General features: G+C 45.3%; 1 protein-coding gene across 2 annotated transcripts in view; it reads right to left on the bottom strand.

The window, feature by feature from the left end:
* The window catches only part of mtmr7a (myotubularin related protein 7a), a 41,969-nt gene extending 22,472 nt beyond the window's left edge, over positions 1-19,497 (bottom strand). Inside the window, exons 1-5 of one of the 2 annotated variants that reach the window (XM_039012459.1) lie at positions 19,312-19,496; positions 18,674-18,796; positions 12,101-12,263; positions 11,509-11,666; positions 10,749-10,877 (exon numbers count right to left, since the gene is read on the bottom strand). In XM_039012459.1, coding sequence (XP_038868387.1) covers positions 10,749-10,877; positions 11,509-11,666; positions 12,101-12,263; positions 18,674-18,796; positions 19,312-19,335 — 597 coding nt within the window. In that variant the 5' untranslated portion in view covers positions 19,336-19,496. Of the gene's footprint in view, positions 1-10,748; positions 10,878-11,508; positions 11,667-12,100; positions 12,264-18,673; positions 18,797-19,311 lie in introns of both variants that reach the window. The other variant, XM_039012460.1, reaches the window with a different exon arrangement.
* Positions 19,498-20,254: the final 757 nt, after the last annotated feature.

A 20,254-nucleotide genomic window follows, 5' to 3' on the forward strand; every position in this document is an offset into this window, starting at 1 on the left:
GTGGACGCGTCCGAGGCGGGGGTCGGGGCCGTGCTGTCCCAGCACTCGGGCGTACCACCCAAGCTCCGCCCTTGTGCCTTCTTTTCGAGGAAGCTCGGTCCGGCGGAGCGAAACTATGATGTGGGGGACCGGGAGTTGTTAGCTGTAGTCAAGGCTCTGAAGGTGTGGAGACATTGGCTTGAGGGGGCGAAACACCCTTTTCTCATCTGGACTGACCATCGTAATCTCGAGTACATCCGGGAAGCGAGGAGACTAAATCCGCGTCAGGCTAGATGGGCCATGTTTTTCACCCGGTTTCAGTTCACCATCTCGTACCGACCAGGCTCCCAAAACACCAAGGCCGACGCGCTGTCCCGTCTCTATGATACCGAGGAGCGGTCCGTTGAGCCAACTCCCATCATTCCACCTTCATGTCTCGTGGCACCGGTGGTATGGGAGGTGGACGCGGAGATAGAGAGAGCCTCACGGTTAGAGCAGACCCCTCCTAACTGTCCAGCGGGGGTTCAGTACGTGCCGGGAGGGGTCCGGGATAAGCTAATCCGTTGGGCTCATACTCTCCCCTCCTCGGGTCATCCTGGCATCGAGAGGACAGTGCGGAGTCTTAGAGGGAGATACTGGTGGCCCACGTTGGCTAAGGACGTGAGATTTTATGTCTCCTCCTGCTCGGTGTGCGCTCAGAGCAAGGCTCCTCGGCACTTGCCTAGAGGGAAGTTACAGCCCCTCCCCGTTCCACAACGGCCGTGGACACACTTATCGGTGGACTTTCTTACCGATCTTCCCCCGTCCCAGGGAAGTACTACGATTTTGGTCATTGTGGATCGTTTTTCTAAGTCCTGCCGTCTCATCCCGTTGCCCGGTCTCCCTACGGCCCTGCAGACTGCGGAGGCCTTGTTTACCCATGTCTTCCGGCACTATGGGGTGCCTGAGGACATCGTTTCTGATCGGGGCCCCCAATTCACGTCCAGAGTTTGGAGGGCGTTTATGGAAAGACTGGGGGTCTCGGTCAGCTTGACCTCGGGTTTTCACCCCGAGAGTAATGGGCAGGTGGAGCGCGTAAACTAGGATGTGGGCAGGTTTCTGCGGTCATATTGCCGGGATCGGCCTGGTGAGTGGGCGAGGTATGTTCCTTGGGCTTTGCTCGCTCAGAACTCCCTCCGCCACTCCTCAACGAACATGTCCCCGTTTGAGTGTGTGTTAGGTTACCAGCCGGTCCTGGCCCCATGGCACCAGAGTCAGACCGAGGCTCCTGCGGTAGAGGAATGGGTACAGCGCTCCAAGGACACCTGGAAAGCCGTCCAGGAATCGCTAAAGTTAGCAGGACAACGGCAGAAGAGGAGCGCTGACCAGCACCGCAGTGAGGCCCCCGTGTTCACACCGGGGGACAGGGTCTGGCTCTCGACCCGAAACCTGCCTCTCCGCCTGCCCTGTCGGAAGCTGGGGCCGCAGTGTGTGGGGCCGTTTAAAGTCCTGAGGAGAATAAACGAGGTGTGTTATAGGTTACAACTCCCTAGGTATTACCGGATTAACCCCTCGTTTCATGTGTCTCTCCTTAGGCCGGTGGTGGCTGGTCCCCTGCAAGAAGGTGAGGTGCCTGAGGTCCCTCCACCCCCTCTGGAGATCGAGGGGTCCCCGGCGTACACAGTACGTGCCATTCTGGACTAGAGACGCCGGGTGAGGGGCCTACAGTACCTCGTGGACTGGGAGGGGTACGGTCCGGAGGAGAGATGCTGGGTTCCGGTGGGGGACATTTTAGATCCTTCACTACTGAGAGACTTCCACCGCCTCCACCCGGATCGCCCGGCACCTCGCCCTCCGGGTCGTCCTCGAGGCCGGTGGCGGCGCGCTGCGGGAGCCGCGCGTCAGGAGGGGGGTACTGTCACGACTTCCGCCGAAGTTGACTCCCCTGCCTGTTCGGGCGGTGCTCGGCGGTCGTCGTCACCGTCCTACTAGCCGCCACCGATCCCTTTTTCGTTTGTCTGTTTGTTTTGTCTTATTAGTTGCACCTGTTGTTTTTGTTTCGTAATGAGCTTCCCTATAATTAGGAGTTTTACCCGCCCTTGTTTTGTGCGGGATTGTTTTTTGTTACGTGTGTGTATTTTGGGTTGTTGGCAAGTGTTTCTCTGCGCCCTGGATGTTCGGGCTTATTCAGTTTTGGTTAAGTAAAAAAGGAATATTTTTCCCAAGCGGCTCTCTCTCTCTGCGTCTGGTTCTTTCGCCCACCTAGTCCCGCGTGACAATCACAGCCATGTATACTGCTAGGAGCCTGGCCTGAAACTTATCACAGCCATGTATACTGCTAGGACCTTGGCCTGAACCTTATCACAGCCATGTATACTGCTAGGAGCCTGGCCTGAAACTTATCACAGCCATACAGTGCCTTGCAAAAGTATTCATCCCCCTTGGCGTTTTAACTATTTTGTTGCATTACAACCTGTAATTTAAATTGATTTTTATTTGGATATCATGTAATGGACATACACAAAAAAGTACAAATTGGTGAAGTGAAATGAATAAAAAAAACTTGTTTCATAAAATTCTAAAAAATACAAAACGGAAAAGTGGTGCGTGCATATGTATTCACCCCCTTTGCTAAGATGCCTCTAAATAAGATCTGGTGCAACTAATTACCTTCAGAAGTCATATAATTAGTTAAATAAAGCCCACCTGTGTGAAATCTCAGTATACAGTTGAAGTCAGAAGTTTACATACACCTTAGCCAAACACATTTAAACTCAGTTTTTCACAGTTCCTGACATTTAATCCAAGTAAAAATTCCCTGTCTTAGGTCAGTTAGGATCACCACTTTATTTTAAGAATGTGAAATGTCAGAACAATAGTAGAGAGAATGATTTATTTCAGCTTTTCTTTCTTTAATCACATTCCCAGTGGGTCAGAAGTTTACATACACTCAATTAGTATTTGGTAGCATTGCCTTTAAATTGTTTAACTTGGGTCAAACGTTCCGGGTAGCCTTCCACAAGCTTCCCACAATAAGTTGGGTGAATTTTGGCCCATTCCTCCTGACAGAGCTGGTGTAACTGAGTCAGGTTTGTAGGCCTCCTTGCTCGCACACGCTTTTTCAGTTCTGCCCACAAATTGTCTATAGGATTGAGGTGAGGGCTTTGTGATGGCCACTCCAATACCTTGACTTTGTTGTCCCTAAGCCATTTTGCCACAACTTTGGAAGTATGCTTGGGGTCATTGTCCATTTGGAAGACCCATTTGCGACCAAGCTTTAACTTCCTGACTGATGTCTTATAGAGACTGTTGTTTCAATATATCCACATAATTTTCCTCCCTAATGATGCCATCTATTTTGTGAAGTGCACCTGTTCCTTCTGCAGCAAAGCACCCCCACAGCATGATACTGCCACCCCCGTGCTTCACGGTTGGGATGGTGTTCTTCGGCTTGCAAGCCTCTCCCTTTTTCCTCCAAACATAATGATGGTCATTATGGCCAAACAGTTCTATTTTTGTTTCATCAGACCAGCGGACATTTCTTCAAAAAGTACGATCTTTGTCCCCATGTGCAGTTGCAAACCGTAGTCTGGCTTTTCTATGGCGGTGTCACGATCGTCGTACCATTGTGGAAGAGAGGAGGACCAAGGCGCAGCGTGATAACAATACACCCTCTTTTATTTGAAGACGAAAACGAAACGAACACTGACAAACTAAACAAAACAACAAACGACCGTGAAGTTATAAAACAAAAGTGCAGACACAAGCAACTAACGTAAAGACATAGACAATCACCCACGAACTACCTAATGAATATGGCTGCCTAAATATGGTTCCCAATCAGAGACAACGATAGACAGCTGTCTCTAATTGAGAACCAATCTAGGCAACCATAGACATGCATACACCTAGACTAGACACTTAAACCAACTAAACCACAGCACCCATAAACATACAAAAAACCCTAGACAATACAAAACACATACATCCCCCATGTCACACCCTGACCTAACTAAAATAATAAAGAAAACAAAGATAACTAAGGCCAGGGCGTGACAGTACCCCCCCCACAAAGGTGCGGACTCCGGCCGCAAAACCTGACACAGAAGGGGAGGTTCCGGGTGGGCCTTCTCACGGCGGCGGCTCGGGTGCGGGACATGGACCCCACCCCACCATAGTCAATCCCCGCTTTCGTGGCCTCCTCTTAACGGCGACCCTCCAAATTAACCCCACTGGACTGATGGGCGCCTCTGGACGCAGGGGCAGCTCCGGACTGAGGGGCAGCTCCGGACTGAGGGGCAGCTCCGGACTGAGGGGCAGCTCCGGACTGAAGGGCAGCTCCGGACTGAAGGGCAGCTCCGGACTGAAGGGCAGCTCAGGGAGCTCCTGACTGGCGGACAGCTCAGGCAGCTCCTGACTGGTGGGCGGTTCTGGCAGCTCCTGACTGGCGGGCGGGTCTGGCAGCTCCTGACTGGCGGGCGGCTCTGGAAGCTCCTGACTGACGGGCGGCTCTGGTAGCTCCTGACTGACGGGCGGCTCTGGCAGCTCCTGACTGGCGGGCGGCTCTGGAAGCTCCTGACTGACGGGCGGCTCTGGTAGCTCCTGACTGACGGGCGGCTCTGGCGGCTCCTGACTGACGGACGGCTCTAGTGGCTCCTGACTGACGGACGGCTCTAGCGGCTCCTGATTGACGGACGGCTCTGAAGGCTCAATACAGACGGGCGGCTTTGAAGGCTCAGGACAGACGGGCGGCTTTGAAGGCTCAGGACAGACGGGCAGCTCAGATGGCGCTGGGCAGACGGGCAGCTCAGACGGCGCTGGGCAGACGGGCAGCTCAGACGGCGCTGGGCAGACGGGCAGCTCAGACGGCGCTGGGCAGACGGGCAGCTCAGACTGCGCTGGGCAGATGGGCAGCGCAGGCGGCAGCTCAGACGGCGCTGGGCAGACGGGCAGCGCAGGCTGCGCTGGGCAGACAGCAGATTCTGGCCTGCTGAGGCGCACAGTAAGCCTGGTGCGTGGTGCCGGAACAGGTTGTACCGGGCTAAAGACACGCACCTCAAGGCTAGTGCGGGGAGCAGCAACAGGACGTACAGGACTCTGGAGACGCACAGGAGGCTTGGTGCGTGGTGCCGGAACTGGTGGTACCGGGCTGGAGACACGCACCACAGGGCGAGTGCGTGGAGGAGGAACAGGGCTCTGGAGACGCACTGGAAGCCTGGTGCGTGGTGTTGGCACTGGTGGTAGTGGGCTGGGGCGAGGAGGTGGCACCGGATAGACCGGACCGTGAAGGCGTACTGGAGCTTTTGAGCACCGAGCCTGCCCAACCTTACCTGGTTGAATGCTCCCCGTAGCCAGGCCAGTGCGGCGAGGTGGAATAGCCCGCACTGGGCTGTGCTGGCGAACCGGGGACACCATGCGTAAGGCTGGTGCCATGTACGCCGGCCCGAGGAGACGCACTGGAGACCAGTTGCGTTGAGCCGGCTTCATGGCACCTGGCTCGATGCCCACTCTAGCCCGGCCGATATGAGGAGCTGGGATGTACCGCACCGGGCTATGTACACGTACAGGAGACACGATGCGCTCTTCCGCATAACATGGTGTCTGCCCGTACTCCCGCGCTCCACGGTAAGCACGAGGAGTTGGCGCAGGTTTCCTACCTGACTTTGCCACACTCCCCGAGAGCCTCCCCCCCAATAAATTTTTGGGGCTGCTTCTCTGGCTTCCAGCCGCGCTTCCGTGCTGCCTCCTCATACCACCGCCTCTCGGCTTTAGCTGCCTCCAGCTCTTCACAAGGGCGGCGATATTCTCCAGGTTGTGCCCAGGGTCCTCCGCCGTCCAGAATTTCCTCCCAATTCCAATAGTCCTGCGATCGCTGCTGCTGCCTTGTATCACGCTGCTTGGTCCGGGTTTGGTGGGTGATTCTGTCACGATCGTCGTAACATTGTGGAAGAGAGGAGGACCAAGGCGCAGCGTGATAACAATACATCCTCTTTTATTTGAAGACGAAAACGAAACGAACACTGACAAACTAAAAAAAACAACAAACGACCGTGAAGCTATAAAACGAAAGTGCAGACACAAGCAACTAACGTAAAGACATAGACAATCACCCACGAACTGCCTAATGAATATGGCTGCCTAAATATGGTTCCCAATCAGAGACAACAATAGACAGCTGTCTCTAATTGAGAACCAATCTATGCAACCATAGACATACATACACCTAGACTAGACACTTAAACCAACTAAACCACAGCACCCATAAACATACAAAAAACCCTAGACAATACAAAACACATACATCCCCCATGTCACACCCTGACCTAACTAAAATAATAAAGAAAACAAAGATAACTAAGGCCAGGGCGTGACAGGCGGTTTTGGAGCAGTGGCTTTTTCCTTGCTGAGCAGCCTTTCAGGTTATGTCGATATAGGACTCGTTTTACTGTGGATATAGATACTTTTTACCTGTTTCCTCCAGCATCTTCACAAGGTCATTTGCTGTTGTTCTGGGATTGAGTTGCACTTTTCGCACCAAAGTATGTTTATCTCTAAGAGACAGAACGCGTCTCCTTCCTGAGCGGTATGAAGGCTGCGGGGTCCCATGGTGTTTATACTTGTGTACTATTGTTTGTACAGATGACCCTGGGACCTTCAGGCGTTTGGAAATTGCTCCCAAGGATGAACCAGACTTGTGGAGGTCTACAATTTGTTTTCTGAGGTCTTGGCTGATTTCTTTTGATTTTCCATGATGTCAAGCAAAGAGGCACTGCGTTTGAAGGTAGGCCTTGAAATGCATCCACAGGTACACCTCCAATTGACTCAAATTATGTCAATTAGCCTATCAGAAGCTTCTAAAGCCATGACATAATTTTCTGGAATTTTCCAAGCTGTTTAAAGGCACAGTCAACTTAGTGTATGTAAACTTCTGACCCACTGGAATTGTGGTACAGTGAATTATAAGTGAAATCATCTGTCTGTAAACAATTGTTGGAAAAATTACTTGGGTCATGCACAAGTCCCAACCGACTTGCCAAAACTATAGTTTGTTAACAAGACATTTGTGGAGTGGTTGAAAAACTAGTTTTAATGACTCCAACCTAAGTGTATGTAAACTGTATATACACACTTCTTCTGAAAGACCCCAGAGTCTGCAACACCACTAAGCAAGGGGTACCACCAAGTAAGCTGCACCATGAAGACCAAGAAGCTCTACAAACAGGGTTGGGTTATAAAAAAACATCCAAAACTTAGAACATCCCACGGAGCACCATTAAATCCATTATTAAAACATTGAAAGAATATGGCACCACAACAAACCTGCCAAGAGAGGGCCGCCCACCAAAACTCACAGACCAGGCAAGGAGGGCATTAATCAGAGAGGCCACAAAGAGACCAAAGCTAACCCTGAAGGAGCTGCAAAGCTCCACAGCGGAGATTGGAGAATCTGTCCATAGGACCACTTTAAGCCATACACTCCACAGAGCTGGGCTTTACGGAAGAGTGGCCAGAAAAAAAGCCATTGCTTAAAGAAAAAAATAAGCAAACACGTTTGGTGTTCGCCAAAAGGCATGTGGGAGACTCCCCAAACATATGGAAGAAGGTACTCTGGTCAGATGAGACTAAAATGTAGCTTTTTGGCCATCAAGGAAAATGGTATGTCTGGCGCAAACCCAACACCTCTCATCACCCGAGAACACCATCCCCACAGTGAAGCATGGTGGTGGCAGCATCATGCTGTGGGGATGTTTTTCATCGGCAGGGACTGGGAAACTGGTCAGAATTAAAGGAATGGATGGCACTAAATACAGGGACATTCTTGAGGGAAACCTGTTTCAGTCTTCCAGAGATTTGGACGGAGGTTCACCTTCCAGCAGGACAATGACCCTAAGCATACTGCTAAAGCAACACTCGAGTGGTTTAAGGGGAAACATTTAATTGTCTTCGAATGGCCTAGTCAAAGCCCAGACCTCAATCCAATTGAGAATCTGTGGTATGACTTAAAGATTGCTGTACATCAGCGGAACCCATCCAACTTGAAGGAGCTGGAGCAGTTTTGCCTTGAAGAATGGGCAAAAATCCCAGTGGCTGTATGTGCCAAGCTTATAGAGGCATACCCCAAGAGATGTGCAGCTGCAATTTCAGCAAAAGGTGGCTCAACAAAGTATTGACTTTGGGGGGGTGAATAGTTACGCACGCTCAGGTACTCTGTTTTTTTGTTTTACTTCTTGTTTGTTTCACAATAAAAATTATTTGGCATCTTCAAAGTGTTAAGCATGTTGTGTAAATCAAATGATACAACCCCCCCCCCCCCAAAAGAACTATTTTAATTCCAGGTTGTAAGGCAACAAAATAGTAAAAATGCCTAAGGGGGTGAATACTTTCGCAAGCCACTGTACTTAAGAATATCAAAAAGAAGAAGAGACATGCTTGGGCCAAGAAACACGAGCAATGGACATTAGGCCGGTGGAAATCTGTCCTTTGGTCTGATGAGTCCAAATTTGAGATTTTTGGTTCCAACCGCCGTGTCTTTGTGAGACGCAGAGTAGGTGAACGGATGAACTCCGCATGTGTGGTTCCCACCGTGAAGCATGGAGGTGTGATGGTGCTTTGCTGTTGACACTGTCAATGAATTATGTATAATTCAAGTAGCCTATCAGAAGCTTCTAAAGCCATGACATCATTTTCTGGAATTTTCCAAGCTGTTTAAAGGCACAGTCAATTTAGTGTATGTAAACTTCTGACCCACTGGAATTGTGATAGAGTGAATTATAAGTGAAATAATCTGTCTGTAAACAATTGTTGGAAAAATTACTTGTGTCATGCACAAGGTAGATGTCCTAACCGACTTGCAAAAACTATAGTTTGTTAACAAGAAATTTGTGGAGTGGTTGAAAAACGAGTTTTAATGACTCCAACCTAAGTGTATGTAAACTTCCGACTTCAACTGTACTGCTAGGAGCCTGGCCTGAACCTTATCACAGCCATATACACTGCTACGAGCCTGACCTGAACCTTATCACATCATATTCATAGATACTGTTAGGAACCTGGCCTGAACCTTATCACAGCCATATAAACTGCTAAGAGGTTGGTGGCACCTTAATCGGGGAGGACGGTGTCGTGGTAATGGCTGGAGCAGAATGGTATAGAATATATCAAACATATGGTTTCCATGTATTTGATGCCATTCGATTTGTGCCGTTCCAGCTATTATTATTAGCCTGAGCAGCCTCCACTGCATACTACTAAAAGCATGACCTGAAGCTTATCACAAGCAATGGGCCTGGTTAAGGAGTGGTCGATGGCCTCCCTGGGGAGCAATGGGCCTGGCTAAGAGAGTATTATAATAGTTACGAAAGCAGAGCTGGGCTCCTGCTCAGTATGGCCAGAGGATATGCTTGGTCATCCCAGACTCACTCACACACTGGGATTAGCAAAGGCCACTGACCAGCAGAACAAGGTCTCCAATGAAATAACATGACTTGGAATTACTAAGCACTTCTGATGTACAAGAGTTATCAACAGCATGGAGATTGTAACCTCAAGGGTCAAATTAACAATTTAGTCCTTTTAGCAGACACTGTTATCAAGAGCGACTTACAGTAGTGAGTGCATATATTTTCATACTTTTTTGTCATGGTCCCCCTTGGGAATCAAACACACAACCCTGGTGTCGCAAGCACCATGCACTACCAACTGAGCCACAATGGACTTTTCCTGGTTAAATAGAATTCAACAAAAATAAAATAGGAATATTCCAGCAGCACATCACAGAATTGGGTAGAATTTTGTATAAATATACACTACCATTCAAAAGTTTGGGGTCACTTAGAAATGTCCGTGCTTTTGAAAGAAAAGCCAATTTTTTGTCCATTAAAATAACATCAAATTGATTAGAAATACAGTGTAGATGTTGTAAATTACTATTGTAGCTGGAAACGGCAGATTTTTTATGGAATATCTACATAGGCGTATAGAGGCCCATTATTAGCAACCATCACTCCTGTGTTCCAATGGCACGTTGTGTTAGCTATTCCAAGTTTATCATTTTAAAAAGGCTAATTGATCATTAGAAAACCCTTTTGCAATTATATTAACACAGCTGAAAACTGTTGTTCTGAATAAAGAAGCAATAAAACTGGCCTTCTTTAGAAGCTAAGTTTAGCTAAGTATCTGGAGCATCAGCATTTGTGGGTTCGATTACAGGCTCAAAAGGGCCAGAAACAAAGCACTTTCTTCTGAAACTCATCAGTCTATTCTTGTTCTAGGAAATGAAGGCTATTCCATGCGAGAAATTGCCATGAAACTGAAGATCTCGTACAACGCTGTGTACTACTCCCTTCACAGAACAGCGCAAACTGGCTCTAACCAGAATAGAAAGAGGAGTGGGAGGCCCCGGTGCACAACTGAGCAAGAGGACAAGTACATTAGAGTGTCTAGTTTGAGAAACAGACGCCTCACAAGTCCTCAACTGACAGCTTCATTAAATAGTACCCGTAAAACACCAGTCTCAACGTCAACAGCGAAAAGGCGACTCCGGGATGATGGCCTTCTAGGCAGAGTTGCAAAGAAAAAGCCATATCTCAGACTGGCCAATAAGAAGAAAAGATTAAGATGGGCAAAAGAACACAGGCAATGGCCAGAGGAACTCTGCCTAGAAGGCCAGCATCCCGGAGTCGCCTCTTCACTGTTGATGTTGAGACAATTTATTTATATATACTGTATGTGAGAGAGAGAATATAAAAATATGTGCGGGCTGTTGTTTTGAGAGATCTGTCAAGACTCACATGGTTTTCTTTGCAGTAGTATGACAACGTGGGAAATCGACCTCGGCTTCGGAATTTGGAACTCCCAACAATGACTGGGTGGGTGGCTGATTTTGGCACATACAGCTCAGCAGGATAAGTGTCACTCACCTGTTGGAAGATTACCCCCAAAAAATCACCATTCATGCAGTGATACGGTTTGTACATAGTCAAAATACTATCTAGGTAAGAGATGGGCAACTTTGATGGGGATGGGGGCCACAAAACATCTGAACTCATCATGAGGGGCTCGTGGGTGCAAACAGAGCCGTCCCTAACCTTTTGGATGCCCTAGGCAAAATTTTGTTGGACAACAATTGGATGACATAGCACACAAAAAACAGCGACCCGTTTTGGCTCGTAAGCACCACTTTGAAAACTACTGGCTGAAATTATACAAAAGTTTGAGAGTGCATCTTTAATATGATATCTGAGTGAGAGTGACTTACAAAATCGATGTGGGCTACCCGGTCCGTAATTCGACCATGATTACTACAAGTTTCGATAGCTGGCTAAACTAACTTATCAATCTAACAAATGCTAACTGACCTGAGCTAATTGAGTGACTGTCAGTGACTGACATAAGAAGATAAAAATTGCTGATGCACAACCAAATTTACAAATTTCACCTTGTGTATTCTACTATTCTAACTCTCAACAGTAAGTTGAGACACCAAAGAGTTCCTAAAAAAATGGCCAATTGGTCTCCTTGTAGGGTAATATGTGCATCTTGCGTACAGACCTTGTAGTCGCGGTTAACTGGGGATAGATTCCAGAGGTGGTTGGGAACGCCCATTCTACTGTACTCAGCCTTGAGGCTGAGAAAGTCCCAGGCCTGTCCTCTCACCTCCTTGTCACTGTTAGCATGAAAGGAAAAGCAGTACAGCTCCTCATATCGCGCTGCAAGACAAAACACAACAGGAATAACAACACTGATATAGCAAGGTTCTTACAGGTAGAGAGGGGGGTATGATCAGCAGTTGATTGATTGGAAAAGATCATGTAGCACTCACTTTTACATAACGTCATGTAATACAACACAACAAGATCTTTTTATGGAACAAAACAATATGTCATTATGGAATAAAACAAGATATCGTTATGGAACAAAACAAGATATCGTTATGGAACAAAACAAGATATCGTTATGGAACAAAACAAGATATCGTTATGGAACAAAACAAGATATCGTTATGGAACAAAACAAGATATCGTTATGGAACAAAACAAGATATCGTTATGGAACAAAACAAGATATCGTTATGGAACAAAACAAGATATTGTTATGGAACAAAACAAGATAGCGTTATGGTAATGTCCATGTCAGCGTGCACCTGGTCGGGAGAGGCGCAGCAGGGAGACGTGCACGTCATGGCAGTCCCTTTCCTGGGGGATGATAAACCGGAGGGCCTGGTAGTTCTTACAGTGGACGAGCAGAGGACTTCCTGTGGTGGTTGTAGCTTGTTTCTCCACACTGCACACTAAACTGTGCAGAACCTAGAGGGGTGAAGACAGCAGAGAACACAAGGCTCAGTAACCCCTTTCATATTTTCAAGGTACAATATAGCCCAATACTGGAATTATAGTCCAAGGACCTTAGATGTTCTGTTTAAAGGGCAAAGTGGCTCTGGAAGCCAAAACAGCCAAATACTCCTTCTAATCGTGAATCGATTCTCAATTGTGGTATGGTTCTAGAAACAAAAAGCCCTCTACTTTCATATCACATCAAGATAATTGCACAAATGCAAAATATACACTCACTGTACACTGTTTGAACTAATTTTTTCTCAGTCGCAGCCGACAGTATTTTTCAGTGACAACACATTTATGGTGTACATCTTCCGTTTACACACAGGTGTTCGAAGACACAGATAGCTACTTAGCGCAGATAGTCCACTCTGTCTTCTGTCTGTTTTCTGTAAACAAGCTCTGTAAGGGACAGATCACAATTTACTGGAGGGGAGGGGTGGTCCAAAATAGGGATGGGTTGTCAAACTTTTTTTTAGCTTTGGGGAGGGTTGTGTGTTTTTTTTATTGGGCACAGGGGAGGGTAGTGTGTTTTTATTGGTCACAGGGGAGGGTAGTGTGTTTTTTATTGGTCACAGGGGAGGGTAGTATGGTTTTTATTGGTCACAGGGGAGGGTAGTATGGTTTTTATTGGTCACAGGGGAGGGTAGTATGGTTTTTATTGGTCACAGGGGAGGGTAGTATGGTTTTTATTGGTCACATGGGAGGGAAGTATGGTTTTTATTGGTCACAGGGGAGGGTAGTATGGTTTTTATTGGTCACAGGGGAGGGTAGTATGGTTTTTATTGGTCACAGGGGAGGGTAGTATGGTTTTTATTGGTCACAGGGGAGGGTAGTGTGGTTTTTATTGGTCAAATGGGAGGGTAGTATGGTTTTTATTGGTCAAATGGGAGGGTAGGGTGGTTTTTATTGGTCACAGGGGAGGGTAGTATGGTTTTTATTGGTCACAGGGGAGGGTAGTATGGTTTTTATTGGTCACATGGGAGGGTAGTATGGTTTTTATTGGTCAAATGGGAGGGTAGTATGGTTTTTATTGGTCACAGGGGAGGGTAGTGTGGTTTTTATTGGTCAAATGGGAGGGTAGTATGGTTTTTATTGGTCACATGGGAGGGTAGTATGGTTTTTATTGGTCAAAGGGGAGGGTAGTATGGTTTTTATTGGTCACATGGGAGGGTAGTATGGTTTTTATTGGTCACATGGGAGGGTAGTATGGTTTTTATTGGTCACATGGGAGGGTAGTATGGTTTTTATTGGTCACATGGGAGGGTAGTATGGTTTTTATTGGTCAAAGGGGAGGGTAGTATGGTTTTTATTGGTCACATGGGAGGGTAGTATGGTTTTTATTGGTCACATGGGAGGGTAGTGTGGTTTTTATTGGTCACAGGGGAGGATTGTTTGGTTTTTATTGGTCACAGGGGAGGGTAGTATGGTTTTTATTGGTCATAGGGGAGGGTAGTGTGGTTTTTATTGGTCAAATGGGAGGGTAGTATGGTTAGGCTACAGATGCAACAAGTTATGATGAACTTCACAGGGTGGTGAAAGTGCACAGTCATGAGGTTGATGCTCCTTTCAATAAATATTGATGTTCTTATTCTGGTGACATGATGATTGATGCTTGGCTGCCATTTGACAAATAATATCACACTTGAGTCCATAATAACCTCATCATGTAGTAGGATATACCTGCACTGTATCTGCAACCTGTTGGCTAGACTGCACGTGCCAATACCAGAGTGGGAACATTCGCTATACATACACCAAAAAAATTGTGACAAAACCATCAGTACACCTAGAGTTGAAAATGTGATGGTAACCCATTTAACTTGTACTGTATTTTTTATTCTGTACATGGGAATGTAATGCAGCCTTCTGTGCAATTGTCTATTCAGGTAGGATGCAATTTTGAAACTTACATGTAATTATAATAATTTGTTTTAACATTATTATTATATATCATTGTTATTATTGTAGGCCTATTTATTCATCGAAACCAGTTCTTTAAATAGGCAAAACCCGTTTTGTTTAATTCTGCTGAGACATTTTCATTGGGTAAATTAAATTGGATCCGTCTTCTAAATTGTGTGCTCCGTACTTAGTTTAAGATAGATAATAAGTAGCTCTGATGTCAAATAAATAACATTAGCCTAGTTCTTTCATTTGTTGCATATGGTAGGCACTTGTTTTGTTTCATTCTGTTGTGCCATTTTCTTAGGCCAAATTAAATTCCAACTGTAATGCTGTGTTTGCTGCAATATAATAGCCTGCTCATATTTTTCCTTTAATTTACTTTTGATATTACCCTGATAAAGTTTAGAAACTTTTGTGAAGGTTTGGTGTGGTGTGGATATTATTAAGCTTTACCTACTGCAAGCATATGATATGAAGGCGGTGTGCACCAGCGCGTCAACTGATTCCGACAGTTAAACTTGAGGTGAGGAAGAATGTTTCAGGCATACCAGAGTTACTCCTATAATCTAACAATATGCTTATTTTTATACAAAATATTCGGATACGAATTAGCCTCCTTCTGTACATCTATATCTGTGTAGCAGACGCAGTAGCCATCTGACATAAAGAAATGCATGTCGGTTTCGTAGCATGCCACTGGCATCTTATTGCTCTCTCTATCTCTCTGGAGCTAGGCCTTCTCTTCCACACCGATCTTGACAAACCCTTTCTGTACGGACCTCACTTTGTGCACAGGGGCATTGTCATGCTGAAACAGGAAAGGACCTTCCCCAAAATGTTGCCAAAAAGTTGGAAGCACAGGATCGTATAGAATGTCATTGTATGCTGTAGCGTTAAAATGTACCTTCACTGGAACTGAGGGGCTTAGCTCGAACAATAAAAAACAGCCCCAGACCATTATTCCTCCTCCACCAAACTTTACAGTGGGCACTATGGTAGCATTCTCCTGGCATCGGCCAAACAAAGATTTGTACGTTGGGCTGCCAGATTGTGAAGAGTGATTAATCAATCCAGAGAATATGTTTCCACTGTTCCAGAGTCCAATGGTGGAGAGCTTTACACCATTCCAGCCGAAGCTTGGCATTACAAATGGTGATCTGCGGCTGCTCGGCTATGTAAACCCATTTCATGAAGCTCCCGACGAACAGTTATTGTGCTGACATTGCTTCCAGAGGCAGTTTGGAACTCGGTAGTGAGTATTACAACTGAGGATAGACGATTTTTACACGCTACGTGCTTCAGCACTCGGCGGTCCCGTTCTGTGAGCTTGTGTGGCCTACCACTTTGCAGCTGAGCCATTGTTGCTCCTAGACATTTCCACTTCACAATAACAGCACTTACAGTTGATCGGGGCAGCTCTAGCAGGCAGAAATTGAACGAACTGACTTGTTGGAAAAGGTGGCATCCTATGATGGTGCCACGTTGAAAGTCACTGAGCTCTTCAGTAAGAACATTCTACTGCCAATGTTTGTCTATTGAGATTGCATGGCTGCGTGCTTGATTTTATACACCTGCCAGCAACGGGTGTGGATGAAATAGCCGAATCCACTAATTTGAACGGATGTCCACATACTTTTGTACAAAGAGTGTATACTGAAAAAATACATGAAAGCAACATTCAATGACTTTACTGAGTTACAGTTCATATAAGGAAATAAGTCAAATTAAATAGACTCATTAGGCCCTAATGTATGGATTTCACATGACTGGGCAGGGGCGCAGCATTGGGTGGGCCTGGGAACCAGGCCCATCCATTGGGGAGCCAGGCCCAGCTAGTCAGAATGAGTTTTTCCCCAAAAAAGGGCTATATTACAGACAGAAATACTCATCAGTTTCATCAGCTGTCCGGGTAGCTGGTCTCAGACGATCCCGCAGGTGAAGAAGCTGGATGTGGAGGTCCTGGGCTGGCGTGGTTACATGTCGTCTGCGGTTGTGAGGCCGCATATGGAATCATGTAGTAACCAAAATAGTGTCAAGTGTTATATTTTTTTATTTTAGATTCTTCAAAGTAGCCACCCTTTGCCTTGATGACAGCTTTGCACACTCTTGGCATTCACTCAACTAGCTTCATTTGAATGCTTTTCCAACCGTTTTGAAGGAGTTCCCACATATGCTGAGCACTTGTTGGCTGCTTTTCCTTCACTATGCGGTCCAACTGATCCCAAACCATCTCAATTGGGTTGAGGTCGGGTGATAGTGGAGGCCAGGTCATCTGATGCAGCACTCCATCACTCTCCTTCCTGTTCAAATAGTCCTTACACAGCCTAGAGGTGTGTTTTGGGTCATTGTCCTGTTGAAAAATAAATGATAGTCCCACTAAGCGCAAACCAAATGGGATGGCGTATGCTGTGGTAGCCATGCTGGTTATGTGTGCTTTAAATTCTAAATAAATCACTGACAGTGTCACCAGCAAAGCACCCCCACACCATCACACCTCTTCCTCCATGCTTCACGGTGGGAACCACAGATGCGGAGATTGTCCGTTCACCTACTCTGCGTCTCACAAAAACACGGTGGTTGGAACCAAAAATCTCAAATTTGGACTCATCAGACCAAAGGAAAGATTTCCGCGGATCTAATGTCCATTGCTCATGTTTCTTGGCACAAGCAAGTCTCTTATTATTATTGGTGTCCTTGAGTAGTGGTTTCTTTGCACCAATTCGACCATGAAGGCCTGATTCAGGCAGTCTCCTCTAAACAGTTGATGTTGAGATGTGTCTATTACTTGAACTCTGTGAAGCATTTATTTGGGCTGCAATCTGAGGTGCAGTTAACTCTAATGAACTTATCCTCTGCAGCAGAGGTAATTCTGGGTCTTCCATTCCTGTGGCAGTCCTAATGAGAGCCAGTTTCATCATAGAGCTTGATGGTTTTTGCGACTGCACTTGAAGAAACTTTAAAAGTTCTTGACATTTTCCGAATTGACTGACCTTCATGACTTAATGTAATGATCTCTTTGCTTATTTGAGCTGTTCTTGCCATAATATGGACTTGGTCTCTAACCAAATAGGGCTATATTCTGTATACCACCCCTACCTTGTCACAACACAACTGATTGGCTCAAATGCATTAAGAAGGAAAGAAATTCCACAGATTAACATTTAACAACGCACACCTGTTAATTGAAATACATTCTAGGTGACTACCTCATGAAGCTGGTTGAGAGAATGCCAAGAGTGTGCAAAGCTGTCATCAAGGCAAAGGGTGGCTACTTTGAAGAATCTCAAATATAAAATATATTTTAATTTGTTTAACACTTTTTTGGTTACTACATGATTCCATATGTGTTATTTCATAGTTTTGATGTCTTCACTATTATTCTACAATGTAGAAAATAGTAACAATAAAGATAAACCCTGGAATGAGTAGGTGTGTCCAAACTTTTGACTGGTACTGTATATATTTTTTTAACTGACAAATAAAATCAATCAATCAATCCAAACTATGCAGAGGCAATTTGGTGAATGGAAAGAGACATCTGTTACAAAACACCAAAAAGTTTAATGACATTCAGAGATTGTCAAACCAAGTCTTCCATACTGGGTAGACCTACAGGGTAGGGGATGATGTCTTTTTTGTTTGTCCAGATTAACAGTCTATTTATTGTGGTGTTGAAAACGCGAAAATGTGTTGCATATATTTATTATAAATTACAAATATGGCATCAAAGTGTTGAAAATCAAATTTCTTCCTAGCTGATCATTGTCCGCAACCGGCTCTGATAGTGAAGTAATGAAACAAGTTGTCGGCGAACCCTTAACCTTCTGGCCCGTACATAGCCCTGCGTGGCATCGACTGTGCCACAAAAAAGTAGATATCCAAAAAAGTAGATATCCACGTTTATAAATACAGGGTTGCTAAACTTATTGTTATTTGTGGTCGTAAAACATTATTTTGAATTAATTATATGAAGGGGGAGGGTGTTCAATTTATTTTACAGTACAAGGGGTTACATTTTGGTTTTATGACACCTTGAGTTGGACCAGCTACCTCTCCATGCATCCCCCCTCCCCTCAGTAAAATCCCTCACATGGAAATATGGCGGTGTGGGAACCTTAAACCTAACCCTATTAATGTGTGTAGTTATTTAACCTTCCGTTTTTAAAAATTAATTATTTCTCACCGATATGAAAGACACTTCCTTATTTCCAAAACCGTACCACAAGCGATGCGTGTAAAGGTTTAGAGCAGGCGCGGGGCTCTTATCAAAACTCCCCCGGTCAGAAGCTACTATGCTCAATAGCAGCTAAAGGTAGTTAGCTTCTATGAATGTGGGTAGGCACATTAGTGCTGCCAATGTGATACTATTGTATTGCACAAACCAAAATGATGCAGGACCGGGACTTCCACATTTCATTACGTTTTGTTGAGGAAGGTTATATCAAATATCGTATCAGACTGGAGCTACCTACCCATGTTTCTGTACGGATCTCAGTCTCATTCTCCACAAAGATGGTGTGAGTGGCTGTCAGGTACAAAGTGCCCACCGAGGCTCTTCTGGAGGAGATTTTGTCAATCAGTCTGACTTTCTCAACCTGGGACAGGACAGATGGAGTAAAAGAAACACACTATGGAGAAATGGAACATGCATAACATAGGCCTATCTCTTTAATATTTAATATATAATCATTTTAATAGGACTACAATAATTATTGTTTTGAACACTGTAAAGAAATCAAGTATATGTGGTTTGCCGACATAGGCGACAACATTTGAGTATCTCATGATCAATAAAATATCAGATTACATGCCATATTAAATTGTTATTACACACTGATAAAATGTTGGCCAGTAAACAGCATAGGTAACACTGTGGCGTGAACGGCAACTACAGCATACGTGGCCACATTTGACAGTCCCCTTTCCCTTATTATAACAAATCATGTCGTTTATAGTGGTTCCAGTCTTACTGATATTTAATGTAAAACAATATGTATTTATAACAGTTACTATGGGTTAGGAGGCAAATACAACGTGTAAATCTGAAACATCGAGGCCGGGTGAAATAAATTGACAATTGCATTAGTCATTAGTGCGGAATACGGTTTACCTTAGGCAGTCGGATGTGCTCCATCACTGTGGAACATAACAGCCAAGATGACTGCAACTGAACAGGCAACAATATTACACTACACTAAATTGGCGGATTAGTATTCTTTTCTGTCGCATTTTACGCATTAAATACTCAGTTATACTCAGCCATGGTCTTCCTCCTCCAGCGGTGCAGCCTATGAATATTGCTCTGCATGGTCCTAAAGCCCATCATTTCATATATCGCAACAAAAAGTTTCAATTGATAAAAATAAGGCTATAATCACAATCGACTTGGAATAAATTGTAGGCTATTGTAATGTTAATGTGAACCTGTTGTTAGGTATGCCCAGGGTTAAAGGGTGAATCTGCAGTTGCTACATTCATTTTTGGACATAAATTAATTATTTGTACCCATTGATTCTTGAAGAATATAACTTAGAAATGCCTCATGAGCTTAGTTAAACTGTCATACCCCATCATAACCCACAATATAAGTTTATGTTACTCCAATGTTTGTAAACAAAGTACATGTAAACAAACACTATATACCATCAAAACATGGTTAAAACTATAATTGTGCTTTCACGGATGGTCAGTCCTTGCATCCATAGGTGTCTATACATTTGAGAGTGGTTTCATTTCTCTAGCCCCATCCCTCAGATTTTTACCACAACGGGGGTGATTTGTTATTGTTCCAACTACTGATTGCCGCTTTAAATGGACGTTTCCATCAGAATGCCCATGCATTTTTTGTTCACCTGACTGTTCACTGACTTTTACATACCTGTCTGTCGCTGGTAACTGAGCTCTCGCAACAATACATGATGCCCTGTGCCCTCCCTTCCTGGCTCCTGCATATGTAAATATTTAAAAAAGGTATTCTAAAAGTCCACCTTTCCTTCTTCGGTGGACGTCAGAGCAGCACGTGGTTGGGGGTGTGCTACATTCTCCAATAAGAG

The sequence above is a fragment of the Salvelinus namaycush genome, chromosome 17, assembly GCF_016432855.1.
Source record: "Salvelinus namaycush isolate Seneca chromosome 17, SaNama_1.0, whole genome shotgun sequence".
Classification (NCBI taxonomy): domain Eukaryota; kingdom Metazoa; phylum Chordata; class Actinopteri; order Salmoniformes; family Salmonidae; genus Salvelinus; species Salvelinus namaycush.